This window comes from Boeremia exigua, assembly GCF_020726555.1.
Source record: "Boeremia exigua strain MPI-SDFR-AT-0100 chromosome Unknown C7974scaffold_7, whole genome shotgun sequence".
Lineage (NCBI taxonomy): Eukaryota > Fungi > Ascomycota > Dothideomycetes > Pleosporales > Didymellaceae > Boeremia > Boeremia exigua.
Genome location: NW_025763524.1, coordinates 1 through 19,811, shown reverse-complemented (window position 1 = coordinate 19,811; position 19,811 = coordinate 1). Strand labels below are relative to the sequence as shown.

The window sequence follows — 19,811 nt, the reverse complement described above, 5'->3', positions numbered from 1 at the left end:
CACACTGTGACTTTAGCGTAATTTGACATGCGATCCTCATAGTTATAGGGCTGTTGTTGTTGTCGGAAGGTAGCAGCGGAGCGCGTGTGGAGATCGCGAGCTGCGGTGTGCGGGAATCAAAGTGATGCTACGTACCTAGCCCATGCTCGTGGCCCCTGCTCATTGTACCTGCATCAGTCTTGGCGCGGAAGCAGGCCACCCAAAGTTAAGCCCAATCCTCCAAAAGTTCTGCCAACCACTGTCATCACATTGTGTTCGGTCCGCATTATCCTATGGTGTAAGGCTGACCGCGGAGCGCTTGGGAGTAAACATACTTCTTGGTGTTATGCCTAGCATTTTTACTTGCTCTCCATAGTATAGCAGCTTTTTGCCGCTCGCTCTTCCGACTGCTAGCGATAGCGTTAGTGCTCAGTCGCCATCCTACACCATGATCACTTTTCACCCATTTCCGCGGCTTCCCCTGGAGCTCCGAGAGCAGATATGGAACGACACCGTCGAGCCCCGCACCGTCGACGTCCGGCGTGTTCGAGAGGGGACTCAACGCTATGGCCAGCTAGTCTCATCCACGCCAATACCAGCCATACTACAGTCCTGCCGGGAAGCCCGGAACCTTGGACTTTACGAGCGAGTCTTCTTTGAGGTTGCTGCAGTAAAGAAATCCACAAGCGACAACGCATCCCAGGTCGCCGTTGAGAGATTCTTCATGCCCGATGGGCAGGGGGAAGAAGGGTCCAAGAAAGGAGGCTCCCCCGACACCGAGCAGCGCTATGTCTGGTTGGATCTTGACATCGATATGGTGGACATCGGAGCTTCTGAGTTCTGTAATTACAGATCGATCGCATCAGCAGTCAAGCGTCTCAAATTTAAGCGGGAGAACGGGGACGAATACTTTTACCATACTGAATCAAATGAACTCATGGAGTTTGTTAGTGTGGAAGAGATTCATATCGTCTGTGCAGATGGTTTCTGGATGTGGGCTGGGGCTATCGATGATCATGCCTGGCCCTGCGCCGAAGAAAAGCTGGTATTCATTGATGCATTGGATGGTCGAGTTGTGCGAGGCACTGAATTTGAATTTGTTTGTAAACAGATGCTGAAGAAGGCTCGTCTAGAAGCTACTGGCGAAGCATTCTCCAGCGACGACGAGTCTTGAAGCTGCACCAATCGTCTTCTCTTATTTTAGGCTTTCGCCAGAGGCATGGTTCTATCGATGAAATACTGTTGATTACTCAAGATATCTGAAAGTACCGTGCCCCGGGATCTGAGACTTGAAGCTATTCATTGAACTTTAATGACAGCCCTGTCCTCCAATCAACGACCGCAGGCAATTTGTTGATCTCGGACCCGCTTGAATGAGTTGATCACCTGCCTGTGATCTCTCGCGTGACTATCACCTTCGGCGGTGTTCCCATACCACTCTTTCAAAAAGCTTGTGATTTTCGTACCCGCATCCTTGTCACCTCCCTCGCGAGCTTCTCGTTCGGTCTCGGCCCAATCAACTGTTTCCCAGTTGTTGTTACTGTCAACCTAAATGCAAACTAGTAAGCAAAAAGAATTTAGATATCGCTATGCCAAAGAAATCTGAGTTAATCGAGGAGTCCAGTTTGCATCCACGTACCGGATTTTTGCCTAGAGATGAGAATAGGGTATCAGCTGTCGTGTCTCACAGATGTTGGTATCATACGTACCCATGACCTCGATGTTGATGTCCATCCCTGATAGCTTCTTCCGTGCTTGATCGATGAGGAAAGGACCATGGTCACCTGTACGCGCATTGATGATTAGGTCTCTTGTGGAATCTAGGCATTCATAACATATCAGTATGTAGTGTTGCAATTAGCATACAATGATGCAGATGCGACCCACCAAAATTCTCGAACAACTTCTTTGTAGCATCATCCATACCGGACGATTTAGCCTTGTACGTCCGGTCTACGCTAGATATTCACATGTAAAGTTAGCGAGTGCTTGGCACCCCTTTTGAGAGAGTTCTTCTTACACATCACCAGCTTTCATGATGCACTGGTTCCATTCGAATGCGTCCTTCACGGCTAACTGTGCACCAAAATTCTTGACCTTAGCAGCACCCGCGGCTTGACCAGGCTGTGGCGTGAGGTACTTGTTGTATGTGTTCAAAGCTGTTGCTTTTGCATCAAGCTTGCCTTCTGACATTACGGCCCATCCCGTGCGATCTTTTGCACCACCCAAAGCGAATATGAACTGGTCATAGGACAACGTCGAACCTTTCTTGCTTCCTGGCTAATTTACGGGTTGCCAAATGAGTCAGTCTGATCCGGGAGTAGATTTATGCAGATATATCATACCATTCTATCCCATTTGGTACAAGTTTTTGTGTCTTTCTTGTAGTTCTTGCCTTTGCACTGCAAACCGATTGTTTGATCATCGTAGTCGTTGAGACTGTCAATTAAGTAGGCTTGGTACAACCATACGCGTTCGAGGCAGCCTTGATAGCCGCCAGCCCATGCGGTAGCGAAGAGGCACAGAAGAGTGAACATAAGAGAGCCTCTCATTGTGTGATAATATACAGCAGGAATTGTAGTAATGACAGTACTGAGTGAACGACAGAAGATAGACGCCCTGGAGAAAAGACTACTCAAAGTTCGAAACGGAGAAGGAAACGTGGGTAAGTAGTATACTAGCAGGTAGACTGATTTCCCTGTCCAGATTCTAGATGCATGAAGTTTACGGGTTTTCCAACAGTGGCATACATCCTTGTCCCAGTTTTGCTAATCAAAAGCTCAACGTAGATAGCGCGATGACTTGCTCATCCTGACTGCGGTCCGATATGTCTGCAGAAGGATTGACCGGATCTAGACCTAATCATCATGCCCCTGGGGCGTACAGGATGTACTATCAGCGGCGAGCATGCTTGATTGAGATTGTATCCGGATGCAAGTCACTGACCACTCATCCTGTAGGCTGTAGCTAGGTACTGACCTTGTATGAAGCAGATCAGTGTCGCTTACAGAAACTTGATGTGTCTGTGTTTGGTCGTCCATCCCGTCTTGGCCGATCCGATACATAGGACTGTGCCGCACGCTAGCCGGAAATGAGGCCTGGGACAGATGCCGCAGGGTCCAACCACCCCTGCATCTACGACTACATACGATAGCGTGTCTTGGCAACTATTATCGGTGACTGTTCCCGAAACGGTCTGAGGCTCCTACAAGATACGCGCATTATCACAAGCGCATATTTATGGTAGCATTCCAGGATATGAGTTCCGAGGCAGACTGCCCTAGCTGTTCAAAGGATCCCACGGCTCAAGTCAGATGCATACCTTTAGGCCCCGGAACTGTCGTCCCGGGAGAGGGAAATTTACATGGTCAGTGTCCCGTGTCGAGTTCTTCAGTGTATGACGCACGTGAGCACCTGAGTCCAGATTGCTTATATGTACTTAAAATCTACACTCTTTTGAACATCCTACATTCGCTCTCTGTAAATCAAGAGCGGCTTACCTTTGTTCTGAACACATCTCTTTTGCTTTTCTTAAATACCATGAGGGCTTTCTTCCACTCTTTCGTTCTGTTAGCCTGGCTAGGTGTAGACGTTTTAGCCACCAAATCTGCTGGCCACATCGCCATTCGAGTCGAAGATGCGGGTGACGACCTCGATGAATGGCTGGCAGCAGCACAACGAGTATCAGCAGAGGCTCTCAAGGCTTGCCCTTCATCCTGTAGCACGGCGAGCAATAAGAACTATAGGCTCAAATGGAAGCTTTGGTTGCATCTTACTCACCTAATGCAGTGACCTCGAGCGCTGAATGGTTCTTATTTCCCGATGCTTCGAAGCTGTCACTGTGTAACGAAACTATGCTACTCGACATGGTAGTCAAATCAGCTCTCAACGATAACGCTGCGCGAACAGTGGTTAGGGCCTGCTCAGCCGACTACAATTCCGGCGTCAAGGCTGCATTTGAAACCGAAGAGGGGAAAGCGTCTCTTTGTACGACTGCCAACCGAGTCTTGGAACAGAATTTCATTTACCTGCACCAACCGCAAGTAGAAGCCGACAACGAGTTCTCCATGAGTCATTTCCTTTCAGCTGGCCGCCAGATCGCCAATCATCTTGAGGTACAGAAGCCTTCCTGTACTAACAATGCAATGGAGTTCGCATACTCTCAGTCGTCAAGCATTGGTCTCTTTGCTGGAGCTGAAGTCCATCAGCACGGGATCAGTAAGGTCGTTCTAGAGAAGCTTCTTCAAAAAGCGCAGGACAAATCCATCTCGAAGACCACCGTAGTACAGGTAAGGATTGATGCACGGAGCCGCCGCGATACTGTTGCTGACAAAGTCTCATTAGCTATGCGAATCCGATGGCCGTGGAGCAGACTATAGTTTCGGAATTATCGCCACGAGTTCAAAGAATCTCGCATTGGTTCAGGAAGCTGTGAGGACCTGGGCCAGTGGAGCTTGCATGCCATTCACAGGGGGCGAGAAGTTGATGAACATTGATCTCCGAGTCCCCGGCCCTACTATTGGCGCCTCAAACAGTACGAATACCACAGATGCATCGATGGGAACTAGATCACGTCTCAGCATCAGGGCTGATTGCAGGACCACTACAGTCCAGTCGGGCGATGGCTGTGCTGTAGTCGCAAGTCGGTGCGGAATAAGTCAGATTGATCTCCAAAAGTTCAACCGCCTTGATATCTGCAAGACACTTGTAAAAGATGAAAAGGTCTGCTGCAGCACAGGATCTCTGCCAAACTCTTTACCTGCTGGCAATTCGGACGGTACCTGCAAAACGATAGAGGTAGTAAGCGGCGATAGCTGCGGCTCTCTTGCTTCAAAGTGCGGCATCAGCGCAGCAGACTTCATGAAGGCGAATACGAAGACTGATCTCTGCTCGAAGTTAGGCGAAGGTCAGAAGGTTTGCTGCTCGAATGGCAACTACCCGGATTTGAAGCCAAAGAAGGATGCCAACGGCAATTGCGCCGTATACACCACAAAAAAAGACGACTATTGCTCTAAGATCGCTGTCTCTCGCGATCTTACAGTGACTGAGCTCGAAAGTTTCAACAAAAAGACATGGGGTTGGAATGGGTGCGACCGTCTTTTCCCAGACTTCAAAATGTGTGTCAGTGAAGGCAGCCCCCCCATGCCTGCCAATGTTCCGGTATGTATCGACCTTCATTCTGCTTTCGAATCGATACAAGGCCGCAATAACTGACAAATTCACTTTCTTAGAACGCTGTGTGTGGGCCAACAGTAAGAACTCATTTCCAACTGTCGACGTCAGAGCATACAAGACTGACGAGATAAGATGAATGGCACGACTCTACCGTCCGCTGGAACAGACCTGGCTACCCTCAATCCATGCCCACTTAACGTTTGCTGTAATATCTGGGGCCAGTGTGGCATGACTGATGACTTTTGCGTTATATCCAAGTCCGAGACGGGTGCTCCCGGAACTTCTGCTCCTGGTAAAAATGGCTGTAAGTGCCCCCATCTATGGAGGAAGATCTAGACTTTTATTTCTCACGATATCGCCGCGTGCATATCCCCGGAAGAGATTCTTCAACTCGTCATTATGTCGCGTAATGACTAATCGCGACACAGGCATCAGCAACTGCGGCAGAGACATTATCAAGGGTTCAGCTCCAACAAGTAAGATCAAGCTGGCATATTATGAGAGCTGGAATTTTAATCGCCGTGAGTCTTCTATGGGACCAATACATTCAGTACCTACTGACTAAAATGATTCTTTAGCTTGCTTGACAATGAACGTCGACGAAATAGATACGTCCATCTATACCCACATACATTTCGCATTTGCGAATGTAACTCGGGGCGACTACCGAGTTGAAATTACCGACCCCAAGGTCCTGGAACAATTCGAAACTTTCAAGGGTATGACAGACGTGAAGAAGATTATCTCCCTTGGTGGCTGGGCATTCAGCACTGAGCCAGGAACCTTCCAGATTCTCCGCGAGGCCGCACAACCTGTAAGGAAACACGATGCGTGAAATGATCTGGGAGTGTCACACTGACCTCATACTTTCACTTCCAGGGCAACCGTGAGAAATTTAAGAACAACCTTATTTCCTTCATGAACGAACACAATCTCGACGGCATTGACCTCGATTGGGAATATCCAGGGGTCAGTATTATCTGCATTTTAGTATTGATTGGTCCGTGGGGCTCACAAATGATGCTCAGGCTCCCGACATCCCGGAGATTCCCTCCGACGATCCTGTGAACGGCCTGAACTATTACAGGCTTCTCTCTAGCCTGAAGGCCTCCGTTGGATCTTCCAAATCGATCTCTTTCGCAGCACCGGCATCGTATTGGTATCTGAAGTCTTTTCCTATCAAGAGCATGGCCAAGGATCTGGACTACATCGTCTATATGACCTATGATCTTCACGGCCAATGGGACTACGGTAACAAGTGGACGTCACCTGGTTGCGACACAGGAAACTGTTTGAGGTCCCACATTAATGAGACTGAAACCAAGGATGCCCTGTCAATGGTCACCAAGGCAGGCGCAGCTTCGAACAAGATTGTGGTTGGCGTTGCTAGCTATGGGAGATCATTCAAGATGGCTCAATCTGGGTGTGACTCTGAAGAATGTAGATTCACTGGATCGTCTAGACTGTCAAACGCTGCGAAAGGACGCTGCACGGAAACCGCAGGCTACATTTCGAACGCAGAGATCGACGAGATTATTGAGTCTGGTAATGTTAAGAAGAAGTGGACGAGCGAAGGGTCAAACATCATGGTCTATAACGACACTGAATGGGTGGCGTGGATGGACGATGCCATGAAAGAATATCGTGCACAGTTTTATGACTCCTACAATTTTGCTGGCACGACTGATTGGGCTGTAGACCTGCAGACATTCACTGAGTATGCCATCTAATGCTCAAGCTGAGTAAGTCACATCAGGCTAACATTACATAGTGGAAGCGGTGGCGTCGACGACGACGAGGGTTATACCGATCTTAATTACTGGTCCGAGTGCACAGGCAAGTACACTACCTTGGAGCAGCTCGAAGCTGGTAAGAACGACTTACCCGCCCACTGTGTTGAGCAGTACATGCTTGATGTAGAGATCTCCAACTATGAGGGCGCCCTGAAAAAGTACAAAGAGTTGATGGAAAACGACTATGATAAGAAGTTTAAGGTCTACGAAAAATATTCTCGGGTGAGATTGATTCCTGCAAATGCTTGCGACATAGACTGACCTGGCTTGTTTGCTTACTAGGACCAAATACCGGAGCAAATCAACAACTTCATGGCCACCGATAAGGTCGACAAGTATTTCAATTGCAAAGAAACTCGCTACGTTACTTGCTGCTCAACTTGTAAATATCCTGGTTGCATTCTGGACTGCTTCGAGGGCGGGAAGAACTGTAAAAACGGTCGTACGACTTTAGACATCGCATGTCCGAAGATGGAATTTGAAGGCAAAGGCCTAGATGTTGATGAAAGAATCCCTAACGCTACCTTCAGTTTCAAAGACGAGAGAGGCTTCTGGGACGACCTCGGAGAGACTTGGGGTATCGAAAAATCATGGGTATCGTTTGGAACAAGGCGCATGCAGTACAGTAACGGCTGTCAGTATGCGGAGGACCGTGTCAACGAGTGCATGGACGCTGCGCCTGACTGGTGGTACGACTACCCCCGAGCGAGCGATAACATCGAGATCTACAACCCAAAGAAAGTTATTGGGGATTCCTACGACACAGCGAGCGGTACGCTAGATCGATTCAAGACGATGAGAATTGCTGGCCTTTATGACGGTAAGACACCCTCTGCCCAAAAATCGTGCAAATTACGCTGACAGGTTACGCGCAAATCCAGAGCAAACGCAGATGGCCGACTTAGTTGATGCCGCTTCTATCCCGTCATACTCAGCCGTCGAGGCTGTCGAGGCAATGCAGAAGATTGCTGGAAAGGCAGATGAGCTGAAAAAGCAAGAACGGGAAGAGATGATTCTCAACTTCATCATGGGGATTCTCTTCTTCATCCCCGTGGCTGGTAGTGCTGCTGGTGCGGCGGGCTTGACAGCGGTCCGAAGTATGCTTCGTCTCATTGGTACAATTGGTGAGGCTGGTATGCTGGTGCATAGCCTGATAGAGAACCCTGAAAACGCTTTTATGGTTATCTTCAGCTCCTTAGCTAGTGCTGGTGTTGGTCGGAGTGGTTTTAAGAATGCTGCTAATGCTAGACGTGGCATGAGCTCCAAGGAGTACGAAAGTCTAGGCACTATAAAGGTAAAGCTTGACCAGATAACAAGCATTCGAGGAAGCTCGTGCAAGATCTAAAATAGTATAGCAGAGCAGAACAAGCATTATATAGAGGCTTAGGGTTTAATTATAAAGTTGCTATAACTTCTATTATAATATAAATTATAGTATTAGTATTTATTAGGTTCTATTCTATATAACTTAGAATAAAATAATAATAATATATATAGTTCTAGCTAAAGACTTACTATTAAGTAAGTTATAATCTTTTCTAGCTACTTAGCTTAGTAGGCTAAAGGTAAGGCCTAATAATTATAGTATTTTAATTATATATTATAACTTATAAATAAGCTAATATAACTTATAATAGCTATAGACTTTATTATAGCTTTATTAATACTAGATAGTTTAGTAGTTTTAACTTACTTTAAGTTACTATATAAATAGTAATCTTAACTTATAGTTAGTAATTATTATTTAGAAATAATATATTTTAAAGCTTAAATATTACTATAGTATAACTTAAGGCTTATAGGATAAAAAAACTTTATAATATAAAGTTAGCTTTATTAAAATTATTATATTAGAGGTAGTTTAGCTTTATATATTAATATTTATAACGTACCCCACGGGCGAGCGGATCAACGGGCGAGCGAATCACTTTTGCCAAGCCCCCACCAAAGTATCCTCTACATACCAATGCCTCAACAACAACCTAATCTTAACGCGTTAAAGGAAGCTCAAATACAGCTTGCGCTTCAAGCTCTTAAACAAGACGCGAAACTCTCACAGCGACGCGCTGCAGCTATCTACAACGTTCCTCAAGCTACACTAAGCCATCGACTCACTGGACGACCTTCACGAGGCGATACTATGCCCAACTCACGAGGGCTGGATGATCTAGAGGAGCAGGTGATTGTTAATCACATACTTGAGCTGGACGAGCGAGGATTTGGCCCTCGGCTGGCAGATGTGGCTGCAATGGCCAATTCTCTGCGCGCAGAGCGCAATCTGGGCCCTATTGGCACAAACTGGCCCAGTACGTTTGTAAAGCGTCAACCAGAGCTCAAAGTGAAGTTTAATCGCAGGTATGACTACAAGCGAGCCCTCTGCGAGGATTCTGGGGTTGTGCAGGGCTGGTTTTCCCTGGTGCGAAACACAAAAGCCAAGTATGGTATCCTAGATGACGACACGTACAACTTTGACGAGACAGGCTTCATGATGGGCCAGATCTCCCAGGGAGCAGTTGTTACAGCTTCAGAGAGACGAGGAAGGCCAAAGGCAGTCCAGCCAGGCAACCGGGAGTGGACAACGGTCATACAGGGTATCAATGCCAAAGGATGGGCCATTCCACCCTTTGTTATCTTCAAGGCGCGCCACCACCTCTCCGGCTGGTACAAGGAGGAAGACCTGCCCCAGGATTGGGTTATTGCAGTCTCCGGTAACGGCTGGACTACTAATGAGCTTGGTTTTGAGTGGTTGAAGCACTTTGACGCGCATACAAAGGAGCGTACTGCTGGTACCCACCGACTGCTGGTTATTGACGGCCACGAGAGCCACGAATCGCTCCAATTCCAGAAATACTGCAAGGATAACAAGATTGTTACTCTATGTATGCCTCCGCACTCATCGCACCTTCTGCAGCCACTTGATGTGGGCTGTTTTGCCCCTTTGAAGACAGCGTACGGGCGCCAAGCCGAATTGCTTATGCGCAACCGAATCAGCCACATCACAAAGACTGAGTTCCTGCCATGCTTCAAAGCAGCCTATAATGCGGTGTTTACCTCTAGCAATATCCAAGGAGGGTTTCGAGGTGCTGGATTGGTCCCCTTTGACCCAGAACGGGTCATATCAGCCCTTAATGTGAAGCTTCGGACTCCATCACCACCACTCCCCACCAACAACGTACCCTGGCAGTCGCAAACCCCCAGCAACACCCTGGAATTTGGGTCGCAATCAACTCTGATTCGAGAGAAGTATAAGAGGCAGCAGGGCAGCTCACCAAATTCTGTTCTAAGCGCGCTTGAGCACTACGCAAAGGGGGGAGCAATCTTATCCCACAAGCTGGTTTTAGCTCAACAGGAAATCAAGGAGCTTCGAGCGGCTAACGAGGCCGCCATGCGACGAAAATCACATAAAAGAAAGCGAGTTCAGAAGGAAGGGACCCTAATAGTTGAAGATGGGCAGCGGCTGGCAGCTCTAAAGGAGTTTGGGGCGCGTGGTGATGGGAAGAGGGCGAAGAAGCAGGTGCGCACTCAAGAGGGCGAGCCAACCCAACGGCGCTGTGGAAGGTGCAATCAGACAGGACACAACGCGCGAACGTGCAAGATTGATGTAGAAGAGGTCTCTGAATGATATTCCAGCCTGTACTGTACCGTGCAGGACCAAAGTGTGGTGTTTTGGGCCATGATGGGTCAAGTTTTGGTGGGGGCTTGGCAAAAGTGATTCGCTCGCCCGTTGATCCGCTCGCCCGTGGGGTACGTTACTTACTAAGTTTTAACTTAATTATAAAGTAAGCAATTATATTAACTTATATTCTTTTTACTATTTTATATTTATAGATTTATATATATATATTTAAGTCTTTTTCTTTAATAGCTTAATAAGTCTTTTACTATACTATTAAGTTTTTTTTTATAGTTTAGTAACTTTTTTCTATTTTTACTATATTTTACTATTTTTAAATAACTTTATATTATTATTATTAATATACTCTATAGGTAAGCTAGTTAATAGGTAAGTTAGTTACTTTTACTAAGCCCTTACTAAAGTACCCTTCCTATACTAATACTTTAATAATAATATAATATTAATATACTTTAGAAAGCTTAAGTATAGCTTGCACTTTAAGCTCTTAAATAAGATATAAACTTTTTATAATAATATACTAATATACTAGATAGGTAAGTTAACTAGATAGGTAAGTTAATTACTCTGCTAAGACCCTACTAAAACTTAACTCTCTTTTAGCCTATAATACCCTATTATAGGCCTATAAATAGTAATTTAGCATGTTATAGTATAGAAGAGCTATCTATAATCTCTTTTAATATATGCGTAAGTTATGCCCTATCTCCTAGCACTATTTATAGCGTCTTATAGTCTATTAACCTTTATTAGTGCATACTATCTTCTTTACATGTTTACTATTACTACGCGCTATAAACTCCGCTAGAGTAGTTAATTATACTCCCTCTTTAACTATTAGAGTCCTCTTCTACTATAAGCGCTTTCTTTTATATAATTTATATTATATTATAGCCTTATTAGCATCTTAAAGCTTAGAAACCTGCTTATATACTAATACTAGCGAATACGCTATTATCTTAGCGCCTTTTAAGAGCTTTTCTAGCGCATTTATAATAGAGGAAGGTAAGCTATCTATATACTTTTAAATCTTCTCTTAAACTAGCTTTAATTAAGACCTAAATTCTAGCGTGTTCTAGAGTATATAGAACTGCTAGGGCTTATTAGAGATAGGAAGTAGTAATAGGGTGCACAGTTAAACATTAAGGCCTATTATAACTTATTTAAGGTTAAATAGAACTAATCTAGCGCCTCTAAACCCTCCCTAAATATTACTAGGAGTTATTACTGCGTTATATGCGCATTTAAAGCATAGTAGGAACTTAAGTTTTAAGATATAGGTAATCTAGTTATATATAAGATCTTTAGCTTAGCGCCTATATGCCTTCTTTAATAGCGTAAAACAACCTATATTAAGTAGCTATAGGAGGTGCAATAAGTATAGAGGTATATAGAGTATAATAATCTTCCTCTCCTTATAGTATTATTAGAATTAGAGAGAGTTATAGCTCTTATAGCTATTAATAATTAGTAGTTAGTACCCTCCTACAGCATGCCTCCCTATATAGGCTTTAAAGTGCTATAGCTACTAGAATCTAAGCTTATTTATAGTCTAGCTATTCTTAGAGACTATAATAACCTAGTTATAAGGTATTATATCCTCTTTATACTAGGTAGAGAGATAGTTATAGCCTTAAAAGATAATAAAGGGTAGAATAGCCTATCCTATACTATTTACGCCCTAGATAGCTATTATCTACTCCTAATTGCCCTATTAAACTGCCTTTAGCCGCCCTTAATACTCTAAGCCTATAATAACTACTCCTATTAATATCTAGCCTATTATAAACCTAGTCTTATTAAAGTTATATATATCTTAGTTCTAGATGCTATACTTAGCTTTAGTATTCTCTATAAGGTAGAACTAGCCTTATATAATCTCTAGATTCTTATAGAGTGCTTACTTATAGTTATACTTATAATTAAACCTTACTTAGAGCTTAGAGTAGTACTTAATAAATATATTAGGCTATTTTATACTAATATAGCTTAGATTATACTCTTTATATAAAGAATTAGCTATATTAGCTACTACTACTAGCTAGGGGGCAAACCCTCTTACGTTTAGGTTAAGTATATGCTAAATAATTACCTCCTCCTTATTCTTATCTAGGTTCCTTAATTTAGGCATATAATTAGCTTATATAGGTTATCTAGTATATTAATTATATAGTATTGCATAAAATATATTATAGAGGGATATAGCGTGTTATAGGGAGATTATTATGTTTTATTTAATAGCCTAAAGCATAAGCTATATTCTAGCTTCCTTTAAAGGTCCTAATTTATATTGTTATTATAGTATTATATAAGAGGGTTAAGTTTTAGTAGGGTCTTAGTAGAGTAATTAACTTATCTATCTAGTATATTATATTATAAACCTTAGAAGAGGTATAGTAGAAGATAAGAGATAGAAGGATTAATAATACTTTAGGATAACCTAAAGGTCTTTAAGAAGGCTAGTATTTAAGAACTAATAATAATAGAACCTTTTCTATTCTAAAGTCTTAGTAGAATAATACTATAGAATAAGTTATATACTATTCTAAAGAATCTTATAATATCTTAAGCTATTCTAGTCTAGTATAATAATAAAATAATAGAATAAGTATAAAACACTATACTTACTTAAGTATATAGTTAGTAGGAATATAGCCCTTATAGTTTATATTTAACCTAAGTATTAATCTATAATATTAGATTTTAACTTAACCTTTAAGCTAGATAGTCTACTCTATACTACTTATTATTACCCTTTACTTTTCAGATAGATAGATTATATCTATACTTCTTAGCATAAACCTCCTTTAGTTTCTCTAATAGTATTTATCTCTAAAAACTAATTAACTAAGTGCTTATAAGCTTTGCTTAAAGTATAATATTAATATATTAAATACCTTTAAGATATCTAATATACTTTATAAGCTAATAGATTATATAGGTTAATAGATTACTTTTACTAAGACTATACTAAAACACTATTACTATCTAAATGCCCCTCTACTAACCTTAATTAGATATATTAAAAGAACATTAGATATAGCTATTAAGGTTATACTTTAAGCAAAGCTTATAAGTACTATTTAATTAGTTCTTAGAGATAAATACTATTAGGGAAATTAAAGGGGTCTTGCACTAAGGAGTATAGATATAATCTGTCTATCTTAAAGGTAAGAAGTAATAATAAGTAGTATAGAATAGACTGTCTAGCTCGAAAGTTAAGTTAAGATCTAATATTATAGATTAATACTTAGGTTAAATATAAACTATAAGGTTTATATTCCTACTAGCTATATACTAAAGATATTCTATAGTTATTCTAATATTCTATAATATGCTAATATTAGAATGCGTTAGAATATTATAGGATTCTTAGAATAACACGTAATATATTCTATAGTAGCGTTCTACTAAGGTTTTAGAATAGAAGAGGTTACGTTATTATTAGTTATAAATGCTAACCTTCTTAAAGACCTTTAGGTTGTCCCTAAGTGTTATTAATCCTTCTCTTTCTTATCTTCTACTGTGTCCTATCTTAGGTTTATAACAATAGCTTACGCTTTAGGCTATTAAATAAGCTATAAAAATCTTATAGTAATGCGCTATAGCTATCTACAACGTGCCCTAAAGTACCCTAAGCTAGCAATGCGCTAGATAGTCCTTATAAGCTAATTCTATAGCTAATTAATAGAATCTAAACAAGTATAAGGAGAAGGTAATTATTAATTATATTCTTAACCTTATTAACTAAGAAAGTTCTCTCTACCTCTTAGATATAGCTATAATAGCTAATTTACTATAAGAAGAGTATAGAATACCCTATATTAGGTAGAACTAGCCTAAAACATTTATTAACTATTAACTAAGGCTTAGAGTAAGGTTTAGTTGCAAGTATAACTATAAGAGAGCCCTCTATAAGGATTTAGAGGTTATATAGGCCTAGTTTAACCTAGTAGCTAATACTAAAGCTAAGTATAGTATACTAGATAATAATATATATAACTTTAATAAGACTAGCTTTATAATAGGCTAGATAACCTCTAGAGTAGTTATTATAGATATAGAGAAGCTAGGATAAGCTAAGTAAGTCTAGCTAGGCAACTAAGAGTAGGCAATAGTTATCTAGGGCATTAATACTATAGAGTAGGCTATTCTAGCCTTTATTATCTTCAAGGCACGCAACTACCTATTAAGCTAGACTAAGGATTAAACTCTACTACTAGACTAGGTTATTAGAGTCTCTAAAAACAGCTAGACTATAAATTAGCTTAGTTCTAACTAGCTAAGGCACTTTAATGCGTATATAAAGAAGTGCACTATAGGGACCTACCCGATATAAGGGCGCGTGGAGGACACCAAATCGCAGCGAAACAGGTTTAGCGTTAGGGTTTTCGCTTAATCAAGAAGCACATTTTGGTGGTCCCTCGCGCAACCCCAACACCCCCGAATCGCGATCAATTTTTACTTGGATCAAAAAACGTCTCATACAAACTCGATTTCTACGTACTTTGCGCAGCGACGCTGAGCGTTTGGTCTGTAACTTCAGTAAAACGCAGTGCTGTTTTGGTAAGTAGGGTTAGGGTTTCTGCACAATGGAGCTTGTGTGGGACAGCCGAGCAACAGCACCCCAACAGGCAAACATTACAAGCAGCAACACTGCGAACTCCCGCAAGTGGCCGCAGCAGCTTGCGCTCAGCAACTGCGACAGCGTATTCAGCTTTCTTGAAGACTTTAGTGTTATTGTTTGCAAGCAGCACTGCACGGCAGTAGTGAGTCTGGATGCGCATCTCCGTAAACACCATGCTGCATCTGCTGCGCTACGGCGACAAATACTTGAGCGCTTCAGTCAATTTAAGACTGTCGCTCCAAGCGCAATTGAGCTCCCGGACGAGCCCGCGCAGCCGCTGGACGAGCTTGGAGAGCCGCTTGATGGTGCGCAGTGCAAGACGTGCAGCTGGATTACTGTCAACAAAGATGAGATGCGCAGGCATTGCAAGAAAAAACACCAGCAAGCTTGGGTAGGAGAGAAAAGCTTGCTCTATGATATAGTAATAGTGCAGAGCTTCTTTCGCACTGGGGGGCTGCAAAAATATTTTATTGTTGAGGCTGGTGCTGTTGAAAACAGGCAAAATTCAGACCCAAATCAGGTCGTTGAAGAACAACTCAACGCATGGCGCCAGGTGCGAAATCAGCTTGAAGAAGACATACAGGTTATGGGCGACGCTGCAAAGACTGATAAAACCGGCTGGTTCAAGCGAACAGGGTGGTTGGAGTTCTTGAAAGGCCGGAATCTTGTTCATCTAGCCCATCAAGCCCGCTTACCCGACCGCAACGAGGTGAAATTGCAGGCAGCCGCTCAGCTAACAGAGCAGCTGATTGAGAAGTGCGTCAGAGGCTTAGCAACGCTTCCACAGGAAACCCGGCGATGGCTTCGTAGTGCGCGGCAGACAGATATCGATCAACGACCGCTGGCGCGACTGCAGAACCCCGAGAGTCAGGCGACGTACGCTGGCTACATGGTCCGATTCGTCTGCTTCTATCTTCGCATCATCGCAGACGAAGAGCGCCAGATGGACAAGTATCTATCGCAGAGAGATCAGGCTATTCACGGCAGCGAGGAGTCAAGCGGCGATGGTGCTGGCACAGAGAGCGAGTACGACGACAGCGACGACGACAACAATGCTGATAGCGACGGCAACGACAGTGTTGTGCCAGAGCGCCGACCGCGTCAAAAAGCGCCGACAGACACAATGAAGGATGCGCGTGAAGTGTTCAGCTGGAAGGAGGATCAGAAGGCGCTGGCGATTCGGCTGTGGATTGCTCTCGACAACGGTGACCGAGCAGCTCAAATCACTGTTCTGCTGGACTCGCTGAGTTCGTTCATACTTACGAGCTATGGCAACGAGGTGTTGTCAGCTGGATTGGTGCAGTTTCTTGCCGTGCTAGGCATAGACACCGAGACAAAACGCTTGCGCACTGCAAAGAACTACTCGTATATGCTAGCAGGGATGGTGTATTGCACCCGGGTGGTTGGAGTTGAGAAGCTTCTTCCCGCAGCAGGGCGCGATGAGCAGACAGAAGAAGCGCGGGACAGGTTCTTGGAAATGCGCAAGAAGTATCTGGCCGACGGCTCGTACAGTCCGATGAGTGAGATGATCAGTCTTCTAGCATACAGCAAACACGCTGCGCTGAACGAAGGCAATGCTGGCAACGCGTACTGGTCACTGGACAAGAAGATCTTCTATCTCAACGGGCGGCCCATTGTCATCGAGCGCTTCCGTCAGATGGCTCAGAGCATGCAAGCCGAGGTAGTGGAGCAGTTCTGGCAGCTGTGTTGGGTCGACACGGCTGCCGACCGCTTCAGCATTGATCTTGCGCAGATTTCAGACGACGTCACGTTCACGACACAGGGCATGTCTTTCGTCAGCAATCCGGCGAACGGCCTGTCTGGTGGACTGGCTTGGATGCTCACAAGAGCCCGAAGCAAGGAGGGCGGCATGCAGCTGCAGACGGCGGATGGTCGGTGGAGAGGCAAGAAGGTGCGGCAGTATCTGCTGCAGGTGGACCGGTTCTTGGAGCTACTGATGGGCTGCGTGCACGTTGAGTATGGACAGCCGGGTCGAGGGTCGGAGATCACGACAATGCGACACCGCAACGGGCTGCTGCAGGACCGCAACATCTTCATCGTGGACGGTGCCGTCATGACAGTCGTCCGTTATCACAAGTCGCAGTCTCAGTGGGACAAGCCGAAGGTTGTGCCGCGCTTTCTGCCGCCGCAGTTGGGACAGATCATGGCTCTGTACTTGAGCTACTTGCAGCCGTTTCGAGAGTATCTTGTAGTTCAGGTGCTAGGTGGCGGCTTGAGCGACTATGTCTGGAGCAACGGGCAAGGGGCGTGGGGCACAGATAAACTAACAAAGGTGCTCAAGCGCGAGACAGGCAAGCGACTAGGCGTTCGATTACACACGCAGGGCTACCGTCACGCAGCTGTAGGTATTGGCAGGGTCAAAGTGGGGGAGTCGTTTGGTCGGGGTTATCAAGACGAGGTTGGGGAAGTAGACGAAGCTGAGGTGGATGAAGATCAAGAGGATATCGTCGAGCTGCAGAACTCGCGGACGACAGCGATGGGGGTTGGCAACTACAGCGTGCCGATTGATATTGTCAAGCATCTCAGCGTGCGGTCGATAGATGCGTTCCGGGCGCTCAGCACAGCGTGGCACCGCTTCTTGGGCGTAGACGGGCTGGCAGATGAGCTGGTGGAGCCGAGCAGCAGAAGAAAGAGACGGATGCGAGAGAGCATATCAGGGCTGGTGGGGTTGCCGAGAGAAAAGACCGTCCCAGCAGAGGACCCGCGGGCCGAGACGGTACACAAGGCGCTGCAGCAAGTGCTGGGCAAGCAGGACGTTGGCTTCCGATCTGCCGAGCAGGAACAGGCGCTGTACGCGGTGCTAGACAATCAGACGCCGCTCGTCGTAGTGCTTCCGACAGGAGGGGGCAAGAGCTTGCTATTACAGTGCCAGCTTGCATTGAAGATGGTGTGACTGTAGTCGTTGTGCCGTACCGGGCGTTGATCGAGGACTTGGTCAAGCGGATTTGCAGCTGCGGTGTTGACTGCATAGAGTGGAAGCGCGGCGACAGCAACCCCGCGTCGGTGGTGGTTGTCAGCGCAGACGTAGCGGGCGACATCACGAGCAACAGCAACTTCTTGGGGTACGCTAGACTGCTGAAGAACAAGGGACTGCTGCGGGGGGTGGTGATAGACGAGTGTCATCTGCTGTACACATCACGGCACTGGCGAGAGAATCTGCTCAAGGTCAAGAACTTGCGGCTACTTGGAGGGTCGTTGGTTATGCTAACGGCAACGCTGCCGCCGGTGCAGGAGGGGCAGCTGGAGGCAAGCATGCTGGTCCGGAACGCGACATACATCCGAGCGAGCACAGTACGGCCGAAGGCGCGGCGGTACTTTGTGTCGTGGTGTCTGCAAAGCAAGCTAGAAGACACAGCGCTGGCAATGTGCGAGCGGTGGAAAGACAGGCTGCGGCAGACGAAACAGAAGGGGGTGTTGTACTGTCGAGCAAGGGGCAGTGCGAATGGATCGCTGGGCAGCTAGGCTGTGCGCATTATCACGCTGGTGTGGACGATCGGGCAGAGCAGCTGCAGGGATGGGTGGAGCAGGGCGGGCTGATTGTAGCTACATCGGCGTTGGGGACAGGGGTAGACTTCCCGGGGATTGTGTACATCTTGCACGTGGGGATGCGTGGAGCATGACGGATTTCGCGCAGGCGAGCGGGCGCGGGGGACGGAGGAGAGCGAGTCGACGTAGTGGTAGTGGTAGGGCAGGGGGAGGTGGAGAAGCGGATGGAGAGAGAAAGTGGCGACATTGACGTGCAGGCGATGGGACAGTTTCTTATTGGGAGTGGATGCCGACGGGAAGCTATGAGCTCATACTTGGACGGTGAGGGGGTGCGGTGTGGGGACGTAGAGGCGGTGGGCTGTGATCGATGCGGAGAAGGAGAAGAGGTGTGGATAGAAGAGCAGGAAAAGTGGTCGCAGGAGTGGGCAGTGGTGGAGGAGGCGTTTGGAGAGCTGCGAGAGGGGTGCGCGATATGCTGGTGGTAGGGCAGCAGTTCAAGACGGCGAGGGAAGAGCAGTGGAGGGATCACAAGGCGATGCAGTGCACGGCATGGAGTAGAGGAACAGGGATGCAGGCAGATCAGTTTCGGGTGAAGATGCGGGACCGCACGGTGAGGAACAACTGCCGACGGTGCTGGGTAAGCCAGAAGTATGCGCGACAGGAGAAGGGATGGACAAGCGGTGCCAGTGGCCGAACGTGGTGGTGCCGCTGGCGTTTGCAGCGCGGTTGACGAGGGGCGGGATACGGGCGATGGGCGAGCTGGGATTTGCAGAGATGGGAGACGAGGCGTACGCTGGGTGGCTGGGAAAGCTGCACAGGTCGGAGATTTGGGGACAGATGTTTAGCAACGCAATGGCGATGGCGATTAGGCTGGTGTTGGAGGGGGGGGACGAGAGGGAGAGGAGAGGAGGGTAGCAGAGTAGAGTAGCAAGCAGGGAAATTGATGAAGTAATGGGTGTATATGCGTAGCAAAGCCGTGACAAGGTATTAGCAAGAGAGTAACAGGGTAGGGAGGTGGTGGGCCCTATCCAATATGAGGTGACGAGAGAGGCCCTATCCAATATGAGGTGACGAGAGAGGCCCTATCCAATATGAG

At 45.7% G+C, this 19,811-nt stretch overlaps 3 protein-coding genes across 3 annotated transcripts; 2 read left to right on the top strand and 1 right to left on the bottom strand.

Moving 5' to 3' along the window:
• The first annotated feature begins 243 nt into the window (after nucleotides 1–243).
• On the top strand, nucleotides 244–1,221 carry C7974DRAFT_395408 (uncharacterized protein). The gene has a single exon (XM_046141980.1). It carries the CDS (start codon nucleotides 428–430, stop codon nucleotides 1,151–1,153), a length of 726 nt encoding a protein of 241 aa, XP_045995878.1. The 5' UTR covers nucleotides 244–427; the 3' UTR covers nucleotides 1,154–1,221.
• Nucleotides 1,222–1,254: 33 nt separating this feature from the next.
• On the bottom strand, nucleotides 1,255–2,585 carry C7974DRAFT_454981 (uncharacterized protein). The gene is made up of 6 exons (XM_046145941.1): nucleotides 2,325–2,585; nucleotides 2,000–2,259; nucleotides 1,867–1,937; nucleotides 1,689–1,799; nucleotides 1,619–1,629; nucleotides 1,255–1,527 (listed from the first exon to the last, which is right to left on the bottom strand). Exons 1-6 carry the CDS (start codon nucleotides 2,529–2,531, stop codon nucleotides 1,312–1,314), a joined length of 876 nt encoding a protein of 291 aa, XP_045995877.1. The 5' UTR covers nucleotides 2,532–2,585; the 3' UTR covers nucleotides 1,255–1,311.
• Nucleotides 2,586–3,488: 903 nt separating this feature from the next.
• Nucleotides 3,489–8,292, top strand: C7974DRAFT_454971 (uncharacterized protein; the record flags this gene model as incomplete). The annotated part of the gene is made up of 12 exons (XM_046145940.1): nucleotides 3,489–3,697; nucleotides 3,769–4,268; nucleotides 4,324–5,139; nucleotides 5,211–5,231; nucleotides 5,287–5,458; nucleotides 5,583–5,675; nucleotides 5,733–5,968; nucleotides 6,034–6,123; nucleotides 6,183–6,871; nucleotides 6,926–7,169; nucleotides 7,230–7,767; nucleotides 7,829–8,292. Exons 1-12 carry the CDS (start codon nucleotides 3,520–3,522, stop codon nucleotides 8,290–8,292), a joined length of 4,041 nt encoding a protein of 1,346 aa, XP_045995876.1. The 5' UTR covers nucleotides 3,489–3,519.
• Between the last annotated feature and the right edge of the window lie 11,519 nt (nucleotides 8,293–19,811).

What these genes read in the sequence shown, in the direction of transcription:
- C7974DRAFT_395408 (XM_046141980.1), top strand. Translation starts at nt 428, where the DNA reads ATGATCACTTTTCACCCATTTCCGCGGCTTCCCCTGGAGCTCCGAGAG.
- C7974DRAFT_454981 (XM_046145941.1), bottom strand. Translation starts at nt 2,531, where the DNA reads ATGAGAGGCTCTCTTATGTTCACTCTTCTGTGCCTCTTCGCTACCGCA. An exon ending in ATCATGAAAGCTGGTGATGT is followed by an intron (nt 1,938 to 1,999) that starts GTAAGAAGAACT and finishes GTGAATATCTAG; the next exon opens with CGTAGACCGGACGTACAAGG. An exon ending in GAAGTTGTTCGAGAATTTTG is followed by an intron (nt 1,800 to 1,866) that starts GTGGGTCGCATC and finishes ATGAATGCCTAG; the next exon opens with ATTCCACAAGAGACCTAATC.